The following is a 12,193-nucleotide window of genomic DNA, read 5'->3' on the forward strand; positions in this document are numbered from 1 at the left end:
GCAGCAATGAGGCACAGCAATGGCTGCCTGCTAAGGGCTGTGCTCATCCTGCTGTTACAGCAAGTCCATAGGAGCCCATTAAAAACTGTCTCTTAGTTCACTGTGGCCTTGTGGGTCTTCTGGACCCAAGCCCCACTGGCTTTCAGAGCTAGATTTATGGGGGCCCATCTCTCACGTAGAAGTTTTAAAAATTGAGGTGCCATATGCAGGGTCCAAACCCTTTGCTCAGGGAGAATCGGGGAGTTGTGAGTTCCCTCCTGGTTTTGTTACCCTTCCAAGAGTGGATTTTATGGTGAGATTGTGATCAGCCTCTCATACCCATTTCGATGTAAATTTCTTCTTGTTCACCCAGTGGGCATGTAACAGAGCAGGATGAGCGCAGCCCTTAGCAGGTGGCCATTGCTGGGCCTCATTACTCTGCACCCTGTTACTGGGCAGCAGGCGTTGCTCAGCCTTGCTCAGTGCTTCTGTGGGTCCCACCCACAACCAACTGTCAGTGAGCGGCCGTTAGTTGTCCTGCTCAGCTATTGGTCAGCAACCACAGTAGGCCCTGCGCATGGGTAACTGTCAGTGAGGGACCACTGGGGAAGTAATTCAGTCAGTAATCAGCAGCGTGGTGGTCATCAGGTGGAGAGTGAGGTAAGAGGTAGATTCAGGCCGCCTTCTGGAGGCCCCCCAGCTCACCCAGCCTACAGCCAGTGGGTGAGCTGAAGGGCCCAGGAAACAGACTAGGGACTACGTCCTGCAAGGCTCCAGAGCCCTCAGTAAGGCCCTCTTCTAGCCTTGGCCCAGGCCTTGAGGCGGTGGTGACCCTCTCCCCCATGCTGTCTCTGCTACCTACTAGCAGTGACCATCTGTCTGGGTCACAGTCTGAGACCTGGTCTCCCCATTTGGGCAGCCTGGCAAGACTGAGGGCCAGTTGGGTTGGGTGCCTGGATCCCTCAGGGATGACAGCTGGGTGGGAACCTGGCCCCGAGGAGCTGCCAGCTGAGATCTGTCTCCGCTTAGCCAGGACTGGGACCTTGGAGGGTGAAAGTTGTGCCTTGCAACTTTGCCCTTTCTGGTCAGGAAAGAGAATAACATTCATCTGGTAGAGATTTATAGGGACATCATTACTTGATCATGATCTGACCTCAGGAACCAAGGATCTGACATCAAGAACTCTGCAACAACTGACCACACCCATCACCACACACCTTTTGCTTTTAAAGGGGCTTGCTGAAAGCTTTTAGTAACTTTGGGATTCTTAGGCCATGAGCCACCCATCTCCTTAATGAATCTATAATAAATCTTTCTCTAATGTTTTAGTATTGATGGGCCTCACTGTGCGTTGGGCACACAGACTTTCAATTTGCTAACAGGAGTCACTCAGCTAGTTTCTGGGTTTCCTTCAGAGGGAATTATTGTTCAGTATATAGCTGTAGTTTCAGTGTGTCAGTGACATGAGATGAGTTGGGGAGCCTGCTTTGTGGCCATTTCAACCTAGAACTCTCCAGTAGCGTTTTAGAGGTAATGACTCAGTTTTATGGATCTGAAATACAGTTCCCACGTGGTTTGAGGCATAACCCTACACCCTCCTTCAACCTTGACTTAACATTCAGCTGCTCTGTGGTTCTAGAAGAATAACTGTGTGCTGCCTGAGGATCTGAAGAACTTTTACCTGATGACCAACGGCTTCCACATGACGTGGAATGTGAAGCTGGATGGTGAGTCAGCCTTCTTGCTGTGGAGGAGTACACAGCTCTCCCTGGCTGAGAGCTTAGAGGAAATAATTCTGGGGGCCTTTACAACTCAGGAGTCTGAATATGGACAGTGTATGGGGGTTCTCCTCAAGTGCAGTATCCAGGCGCTGTGATCATCTCCCAGCGGTAACCTGTGCCATCATTGCTTCACCCCCTGCCTCTGTGGCCCCTGTGCCAGAGTCTGCCCAGTACCTAACCAGAAGCTCAAGTTAGAGGCTTCCTATTGGCATGAGATGTTGGGGAAAATTAAGCATACACAAAAATCCTGAGCTACCTTGAACTTAAAGCCTCGGAGGAGTCCGCTTTGGAGCAGTCTCCTCAGGGTGAACTGCAATGACAGTCTCTGGTGGTCATAAGAGGGGCTCCTCCCTTCATTCCCAGCATGCTGGAGATCTCAGGGCTCTGAACTCTCTCTCCCTCACATCTCCGCAGCCTAAGTTGTCAGCCACCTCAATTCACAGGTTATCATCCTGGTATTAAATACATCCAGGATGACACTTGTTGTGGATGCGGGAACTGACAGCTTGGTACATGTAAGAGATTCGGGCATTATGCAGGCATGAAGGTCAGCGCTGCACAGGCAGGTGAAAGCACTGGTGAGACTTCGTAGGCTGGGAACCCCGATCTAGCCACCGGGGTTCAGCTCATTCCTGACACAGACTTCCCTGTCCTTAAGAGGACTGTATAATCTCCAGACTCCAGCCACATCCCCAGATCTGCTTTGGTCCTTGGGAATCACCCTGCACCTCTCCTTGCTGCCACTAAGATGAGTAGTTTCTGCCGCCCAGCAGATCTACAGAACTGACCCTTCCCTTCACTGCCTCTCCAAACCTTCCTGTTTCTCTCTCAGCTGACCAGAGGCACATTTTATAACTTACTCCTAAGCATTTAACGTGAACTTAGAATCATTACCTCTGATGGTCTAGAAACCATGGTGTCACCAAAAGAGTGGACAGAGGCTGGAGTGACTGTCAGATTCTCCCTTGCCCACATCATAGAGACAGGCTAACCCTTTCAGAAGCCTACTTCAGAAAAGAAACATTTCATGAAGGTTTTCTGAGTCCCTATTCATTATTAGTACTTTTTCTAACTTAATCCTCCCAACCTATTTTCTTATCCTCATCCACATTGCCATACCCATTCTTTACTGGATGGCCAAAATCATTAACAAAAAATCTAGCACAGGCAGCTTCTGATGTTTACCTCCTTAGTGGTCTTTTCTTCTTGGACATTCCAGGCTATACACCAGCTGTTGTATTACCTTCAGTCATTCCAGTATTTCAGCAGTCAGATATCCAAGTCTTTGTGCACCACCCCATGCCCAGCACCTGTATTATAAAGATTCTGTATGACAGATAAGAAAAATAGATCATCTTTCTACACCTGAATCACAGAAAACTGGAACCAACAAGAAGGCTTTCAAGAAAATTTGCTCCATTGAGTTACAAAAAAATGACAAGGGGGAGATAGTTTCCACAGTGAAAGCTTACAAGAAGGGTAGAAGTGGTCAGTTATATAATTAAAACTGTTACTTTGGAAAGTATAATCCTTCATTCTGGATGGCGGGAGCAAAAATATTTTTTAGTCCTTTGATCTTCAAATAGGCTCCAACCCTAGAATTCCCAGTTCTTTTTGAGAATCCCCTCTTAAAATTTCCTTTGGTGCTCCACCCTAACACATGCAGTGGGGACTCTTCACTGTTTTGTTTTTTTTTGTATTTTTTTTGGCATAAAAGATAAAAGTCTGGTGCTTCAGAGCAGGTAGTACGTTGATTCTCTTTTTTCCACTTTCCATTCAATTCCTTAGCCCTGGGATCAAATAGTAACTGGTCTTAGGTTAGTCAAGCAGATGCCCTTTTGTTGACCATGGTAACTAGCTTATTATTCCATGTAATTCTTTTTGTTAACATTCCCATAGAACATACCATTCCATTGGGCAGCATGGCAATTAACAGCATCTCAAAACTGACTCAACTCAACCAGTCTTCCATGTACTCACTTCCTAACGCACCAACTCTGGCAGACCTGGAGGACGATATACAAGAAGGTAACTGCAGGAACTTCTGCTTTGAGTTACAAATCAACATGCTTGTTTCCATTTTAAAATATTGAAAATAATAGAAAGACATTGTAGCATTGCAACTTGTTCCCCTAAACCCAAAACCTTCCCACTCCTGGCTTCTCTGAACCATGGGAGTAAGGTTAGAAAAAAAAAGCCTGTGTCAAAAAAGGAAATTTTCATCAAGAAAATGCCAGGGTTGGGGTCTTTGTTTTATATCCAGTAGCCACTTCAGTCCCTGCCGCACAGTAGACAGTTAATGAACACTGGTAAGTGAATGAATGTTATGGATTAAACTTCGCTCCACATTTCAGTGTTGAGACGTTTCAGGGACCGTGGCAATCTAAGTGCAGCTTCCTTTCTCCCTTCAGGCTCTTGGCCACGCCTGATTGAAATGGCTTAAATTCAAATAGCTGCTAAAGCTATAATCAATTATGTATAAGTGAGGACTTCTTCAGTCAGAATTGTGTTTGGCTGCCCATAACAGACCCCCATTACAATGTTTAAACTAAAGAGGAGTTTATTTTTCTCATAATAAGAATCTGGAACTAGGCTGGTGTAGTTGCTTGAGAAACTCGAAGATAAAGTCTCCTCTGGATTCCTGGCACACCAGCCTTCGGGTTTGGTTTTCATTCTCATGGTTGAAAAATGTCGGTTCTACCTCCAAGCTTCAAGTCTGTGTTCCAGGCAGGAAAAAGAAGAGTAAAGGGCAAAATAACTGTCTCTTGGCAGAATATTTCCCTTTTTGTCAGGAAAATAGTAGTTTTCTCAGAAGCCCCTCCCAATAGCCATTGGCCAGAATAGAGTCAGAAGGTTACCCATCCCTGCAAGGGAATTTGAGGAGGTATTTTTAGCTGTGTAGTAGTGTCCCAAATTGAATTGGAGTAGAATTGGAGTTCTAAAAGGGAGAATGAATATTCAATAGATAACTACAGCATCTCCAGTACTAATGCCTTGGAGTGCATCGAAGTTCTGACAGAACTGATGATAGTCTTTCTCCTTCAACTGGACAAACAGCTGGATAACAGGAGGAGGAATCCAGGGGCTGAGACTGGAAAGTTTTGGGCCCTGGGAAGAACCTGTAATTGAGAAATGTATGGAATCCTCATGGGTGGGAAAAAGGTCACATTTGCTTTGTGTGTGTGTATTGGGGCGCTCTGCTCCCTCAAAGGCAAAGATGCTGTTAAATAAGGGGAATGGGTGTACCCTGCCCTTGGGGCTGGTAGGCAGCAGTAGACTAGATGACAGAAATGATTTCACGGGACTTCCCACTCCAGTATTCTTGTCTGGAGAATCCCAGGAACAGAGGAGCCTGGTGGGCTGCCATCTTTGGGGTCGCACAGAGTCGGACACGACTGAAGTGACTTAGCAGCAGCAGCATAGGACTTGAGCCTAGGGGTAGAGACCACATTGTCCTACGTATTCATGGGGCTAAAAGTCATTTGGGCTTCTGGTGCCTTCTGAGTTCATGCTTTTTTGTACAGTTCAACAACTCTAAGTTTCATTAAATTTAAAAATGATGACTTTTCTCAGGAGACTTAGCAGTTAGAAAGAGGACAATTAGGAAGAAATATTAGAATATACAACCAGAGAAGTAACACCACTAGAGGACACTGATGAACACCTAAATAAAACTAAGAATAAGAACACTAAGACATTTAAGACAGCACAAAGATTTCCTATAGAAAAAAACTCAAAAAGTCTTGATTAAACAACTGACTAGAGGAGTTGAATAAGAATATAAATATTGAGACCTGAGTTAATAGCCTGAAAAAGCAAGTGCAAGAATATCTAAAAGCACAGATAAAATACATTTTAAAATGAGAAATGAGGGGAAAAGTGGAAGGATAAGAGAAACAGAAAATACAACAGGTGACCTTCCATTGGAATTCTAGGTGCTCAAAAAAAGAGAAAAAGAATAGGTGTAAAAGGAATAATAAGCAATAATAAAACAAAATTTGTATTATTCAATCTTTGGATTGAAAGGGCTCTTCTGGACTCCAATTGAATTCGGGAGGAAACAGAAACCTAGAGTCTATTACGTGATGCAGAAAAGAAAATCACAAGCTTCTAGGTAAAAATAAAAAATTATATAGAGAGAATAATCAGTCTTCTTACCTGCAACAGTTGAAAACTAGAAGATAGTAAAAAAGCATAAACAGGTTGATGAAAGAAAAGGAATGAAAATCAAGAGTTCTGTATATATAGACCAAATACAGCTCTCAGATTATTAAAAGAATATTAAAGTTTGTGTAAAACTTCAAGAACATAAATACTCTAAACAGAAGACAAATAGAATGGAGATCTCTAGATGTGGCTCTATAAAGAGGAAAGGAAACAAGACATTAGTGAACCTCCTGTGAAAGAGAGAGATTGGGCTTCCCTGGTGGTCCAGTGGTTAAGAATCTGACTTGCAATTCAGGGGACACCGGTTTGATTCATGGACAGGGAATATCCCACAGGCCAGGGGGCAGTTAATCCTGTGTGCCACAACTACTGAGCCCATGCTCTACAGCCACAAGCCACAGCTACTGAACTGCACGCTTTGGAGTCTGTGCTCCGCAACAATAGAAGCCACCACAATTAGAAGTCTGTGCCTTGTAGCTGGAGAAAGCCCAAGTACAGCAATGACAACCCAGCACAGCCTGAATAAAGAAATATGTAAATTAAGATTTAAAAAATTAGACTAAATTAAATCTTACTGTTCAGGAACATAACCTTACCACCAGACAACTTACCTGCCTCCCAAGAAACCTGTATGCAGGTCAAGGAAGCAACAGTTAGAACCAGACATGGTTCTAACAGACTGGTTCCAGATTGGGAAAGGAGTACATCAAGGCTGTATAATGTCATCCCACTTATTTAACTTATATGCAGAGTACATCATACAAAATGCTAGGCTGGATGAAGCACAAGCTGGAATCAAGATTCCCAGGAGAAATATCAATAACCTCAGATATGCAGATGACAACACCCTTTACAGCAGAAGGCAAAGAGGAACTAAAGAGCCTCTTGATGAAGGTGAAAAAGGAGAGTGAAAAAGCTGGTTTAAAATTCAACATTCAAAAAACTAAGATCATGGCATCTGGTCCCATCACTTCATGGCAAATAGATGGGAAACAATGGAAACAGTGACCGACTTTATTTTCTTGGGCTCCAAAATTAGTGAAGATGGTAACTGCAGCCAAGAAATTAAAAGACACTTGCTCCTTGGAAGAAAAGCTATGACCAACCTAGACAGCATATTAAAAAGCAGAGACATTTCTTTGCTGACAAAGGTCTATCTAGTCAAAGCTATGGTTTTAACAGTAGTCATGTATGGATGTGAGAGTTGGACTATGAAGAAGGCTGAGCACTGAAGAATTGATGCTTTTGAACTGTGGTTTTGAGAGTCCCTTAGACTGCAAGGAGATCAAACCAGTCAGTCCTGAAGGAAATTAACCCTGAATATTCATTGGAAGGACTGATGCCGAAGCCGAACTCCAATACTTTGGCCACCTGATGCAAAGAGCTGCCTCATTAGAAAAGAACATGATGTTGGGAAAGATTGAAGTCAAGAGGAGAAGGGGACAACAGAGGATGAGATGGTTGGATGGCATCACCGACTCAATGGACATGAGTTTGAGCAAGCTCCGGGAGATGGTGAAGGACAGGGAAGTCCATGGGGCCGCAAAGAGTCAGACACAACTGAGCAACTGAACAAAAACAAAATTCAGGAATGTATACAACTTTTACATAAGAACTCTTGGAAAAGAGGCGACATAGTGCCTGGAATATGTTTAAATGTACTGTCTCAGCTAAATCTAAAAAATAGGACAAAGGCAAGATATAAGAGTGTTATGGGCTAAATTGTGTCACATATTCATATGTTAAAGTCCTAACCTCACTACCTCAGACTGTGCCCTTATTTGGAAATAGGGTCATTATATTAATAGATTTAAGTAGTTCAGGTGAGGTCATACTGGAGTCAGGTGGAGCCCTAATCCAGTATGACTGGCAACCTTTTAAAAGGGGAAATTGGGAGATATAGGTACATAAGAAAGTCATGTAAAGATGAAGACAGAGACAGAGAGCTGCTTCTACATACCAAGGAAAGCATAAACACAAAACCAAAAGTTGCAAGCAAACTACCAGGAACTAGGGGACAGACAGAACAGATTCTTCTCCACAGCCCTCAAAAGAAACAACCTTGAACTTGGATCTGTAGCCTCCAGAGGCGTGAGACAACAAATTTCTGCTGTTCCAGCCTTTCAGTATGTGGTACTTTGTTACAGTATCCTTAGCATTAATACAAGAATATTCCAGAGAGTCCTTACAGTAGAAAGCATAGGACAAAGAGGAAAAGAAGTAGAAAGTGGAAGGTCTCATCCTACTGGAGGAAAGAAATAGTATACTTTGGGGGAAACAGAGTGTCTTTAGTGTCTGGGTTTTCTTTTCCTGTATAACAGATTACCACAAATTTACTGACTTGAAGCATCACACATTTCCTATCTAACAGTTTTCATGAGTTAAAAGTTCAGCTACAGATTAGTAGAGTCCTCTGCTTAGCGTCTTAACAGGCTAAAATCAAGGTATCAGCTGGTGCTGTGAAGCCATCTGCGGATAGGGCCCTCTTCCAAGCTTGCTGGTGGTTGACCTTATGCAGTTCCTTGCATTTCTGGGACTTGGTCCTTGTTTTCTTGCTGGTTGTTGGCCAGGGGTCAGTCTCAGCTCATCTAGACTGCCCTTAGATTCTAGCCACATGATTCACAACATGGTAGCTTGCTTCTCGACCAGCTACTACTACAGTAGCCTCATAAAGTCACCTAATCAAGAGAATCATTACTCCATCGTTGCAGGTCCTGACTACTCTGAGGGGAGGAGGTTATACAAGGTGTGTATACCAGGGAGTAGGACTCTTGGGGGCCATCTTAGAATTCTGCTTACCACACTTGGTTAGAGAAATGATGGCCTATTATTTTCAAATAAGGGTAGAATCGTATGAATCCAGTCATGCAAGCATAACAAAAAGGAAGATAACCACTAAAGGAATAAAAGATTACTTTAGAATCTCTAACCTAATAAAGGTAGTGTTGAATCATATGAGTAAAAGTAAGAAAAGGGGAAAAGAAACATTATAAAACAGGCAACAAAACATTAAGAGGAATAAAATAATGATCATTATATTAAGTGTGCTGGAATTCAATTTCCCTTTTAAAAAGCAGAGACTATCAGATTGATATAAAAAGCAAAGCTCACCTATGTATTATTTTCAGGAGCATACATAAACTGATGAAGAGACCTCCTGGTAAAAGCAGATAGGTAATTCAGAGCAGCCTTCTTGCTGAAGACAACTGAAAAGTCGGGCAAGATAAAAAAATCATCAAAGAGCTAATAAGATGATGAGGTAGAACTAGATTAACATCCAGAAGAAGACAGAAATCCAGGGAAGAGGCTCAATGTTTGGGGTTGCTCTTGCCTAGGATATACTATCCTTTTCAAAAGAAGCAATGAGGCTATGAAAGGCTGAGAATTGGACCCACATGAGACTAGGAGAATAAAATGGAGTTGTAGGATCTACAAACTAGAGCACCCATAAAAGCTACCCTACCCTTTCAGTTAGTACAGTGGGGAGCTGTACGTTAGGAGACATAATGAACCAGAAATAACCACTTTTCACATGGAAAAATCCCCAACTTGGACTAATTTGATTCCATATGAATATCCTATGTGGCCTGGCATTCACTCACAGACAGACATTCACTCTAGAGAAATGTTCTGAAATTGACTGTATTAATGGTTGCACAGCTCTGTACATACACTAAAACCCATTGAATTGTACACTTTAAATGAGTAAATGGTATGGTAGATGAAGTATATCTCAATATAAAATTTATATAAAAGTAAACTTCTTCCCTGAAAGAAGAAAACATTATCATAGACCCCATTGTTTTTATAAATAATTTTTCAAAAATAATCCTCCTGAATATGAACCAGGCACATGAATAAACACAACACCATGAACAAGAACTAGCACAAATAATGTAACAGGAGGAGATCCACTGGTACTCCCAAGGATGAAATTATAAGGCACAAGCTATAAGACAATGTGCTAATGTGCAAATGAAGATAAAACTAAAAGTTCAACAAAGAACTAGTAACAGGTACACTGTAGATTTGACCCTATGATTCCGGTCATAAGGCATACTATCTTTCAAACAGATCAGAACTTGTGCAAATAATACTCTAAACTCTGAGGAAATTTTTAAGATAATTACTTAAAAGGACTAGAGAGTAACCAGATATAAGCAGAAACTGGAGTGGCATCTACAAATGGCAGAAGGGAATCACACTGAATGATTTTCCTATTTTTGTAACTTTTTGCCTGAGGGTAAACACCAGATAGCATCAGTCAGGGCTGCTAAAACTTGGTAGGAGCCTACAGTCTGAATTTTTTATTTTATCCAAGATGAAATAGCAGAGACCAATCTTCCCAACTGGAACAAAAACCAAAAACAAATGTAAAAAAAAAGTAAAACAATGGATTTTAAGATAGCATCATGCCGGGAAGGATGAGGAGTTCTGAATGATGGGAAACAAATGAAGTAACCCCTAGCTTATTATCTGAAAGTGTCCAGTTGACAGCATAGAGAGGGAAACTCAAGCAGAACCTGTTGAACCTGTTAACTAAGAAGACAGAACGAAGAGTCCAGTTGAATGAAGACAGCTCACAGGACTGAGTAACAGGGAGGAACGAGCTGCTTAGAGAACTGCCAAGGATCCTCCTCAAATATTCAGCAGAGAACTGATGAGCACCCGCATATGAAGATACTGCCCGAGGCCCGGGACAAGACCACCCGGTGATGAGCGGGAACAGCACCTGGTGCTCACATAGGACCAGGCCTAATGCTTGTTGCTACAGCCAGGCTGAAACACCTCACAGCTTACACAGATAGAGCACTCAGAGGGTCCCACCTCAGGAATGGGGAAAAATAGCCCTAGGTTAAATACTGTCTTGGGTTCTGCCTGACGAATACTACAAACCAAAAGTATCTGTTTTCACATAATTTAACTATCACAGAACAATGCTCAACGATATATGTAGAAATAAATATAAAGCACTCAACAATGCAAAAGTAACAATTTCTGGCATCTAATCAAAGATTAGCAGGCATGCAAAAAAGAAGGGAAAAAATAACTGTGAGGAGGAGAAAAATTGACTAGTTGAAACCAATCCAGATTTGAGATACCATTTAGAATTAGCATATACAAACTTTAAAACAGTCATTACTATATTTGATATGTTCAAAAACTTGTACAGACATAGAAGTTAGGAAAAAAACAAATCCAAACTTACCTTTTAAAGATGAAACTAGTGTCTGAGAAGAAAAATACACTGGATGGGACTAACAATAACTTAGCCATTGCTAAAGAAAAGACTGGAAAACTTAAAGATATAACAGTAGACAATCCAAAATAACACAAAAAAATTAAAAAATTATTTTCGTGAAAAGAACATCAGTGAACTGAGGGACAGCAAATGGTGTAATATATGTCTAACTGGAGTCCCTGAAAAGAGTCCCTGTAATTGGGCCAGCAAATAATATTTCAAGAAATGGTGGATCAAAACTATACCAATTTCATGGAGACTTAAACCGTATCTAAGAAGCTCAACAAGCTAGGAATAAGAAACATGAAGAAATAATATTAAGAAACATAATCAAATTGCTCAAAATCAGGGATGAAGAGAAAATCTTAAAAGCTGTTAATGGGAAGAGACAGTTCCATACGAAGGAAAAAAGATAAGGATAATGACATATTTCTCATTGGAAATAATTCAGTCAAGATAAAATACTGGGGAGTGGAAGGGATAAATGGGGAGATTGGGATTGACATGCACTACTAGACTGGTTCCAAATAGGAAAAGCAGTACGTCAAGGCTGTATACTATCACCCTGCTTATTTAACTTATATGCAGAGTACATCATGAGAAATGCTGGACTGGAAGAAACACCAGCCGGAATCAAGATTGCCGAGAGAAATATCAATAACCTCAGATATGCAGATGACACCACCCTTATGGCAGAAAGTGAAGAGGAACTAAAAAGCCTCTTCATGAAAGTGAAAGTGGAGAGTGAAAAAGTTGGCTTAAAGCTCAACATTCAGAAAACAAAGATCATGGCATCCGGTCCCATCACTTCATGGGAAATAGATGGGGAAACAGTGGAAACAGTGTCAGACTTTATTTTTTTGGGGCTCCAAAATCACTGCAGATGGTGACTGCAGCCATGAAATTAAAAGACGCTTACTCCTTGGAAGAAAAGTTATGACCAACCTAGATAGCATATTCAAAAGCAGAGACATTACTTTGCCAACAAAGGTCCATCTAGTCAAGGCTATGGTTTTTCCTGTCT

The 12,193-nt window shown here is 41.8% G+C and overlaps 1 protein-coding gene across 1 annotated transcript in view; it reads left to right on the forward strand.

Annotated features, from left to right (window-relative positions):
* The window catches only part of TPGS2 (tubulin polyglutamylase complex subunit 2), a 64,933-nt gene that overhangs the window by 44,941 nt on the left and 7,799 nt on the right, over nucleotides 1-12,193 (forward strand). The window contains exons 3-4 of the mRNA XM_010849743.1: nucleotides 1,619-1,706; nucleotides 3,660-3,788. Coding sequence (XP_010848045.1) covers nucleotides 1,619-1,706; nucleotides 3,660-3,788 — 217 coding nt within the window. The remainder of the gene's footprint in view (nucleotides 1-1,618; nucleotides 1,707-3,659; nucleotides 3,789-12,193) is intronic.

Source organism: Bison bison, unplaced genomic scaffold (assembly GCF_000754665.1).
Source record: "Bison bison bison isolate TAMUID 2011002044 unplaced genomic scaffold, Bison_UMD1.0 scf7180017864286, whole genome shotgun sequence".
NCBI classification, from domain to species: domain Eukaryota; kingdom Metazoa; phylum Chordata; class Mammalia; order Artiodactyla; family Bovidae; genus Bison; species Bison bison.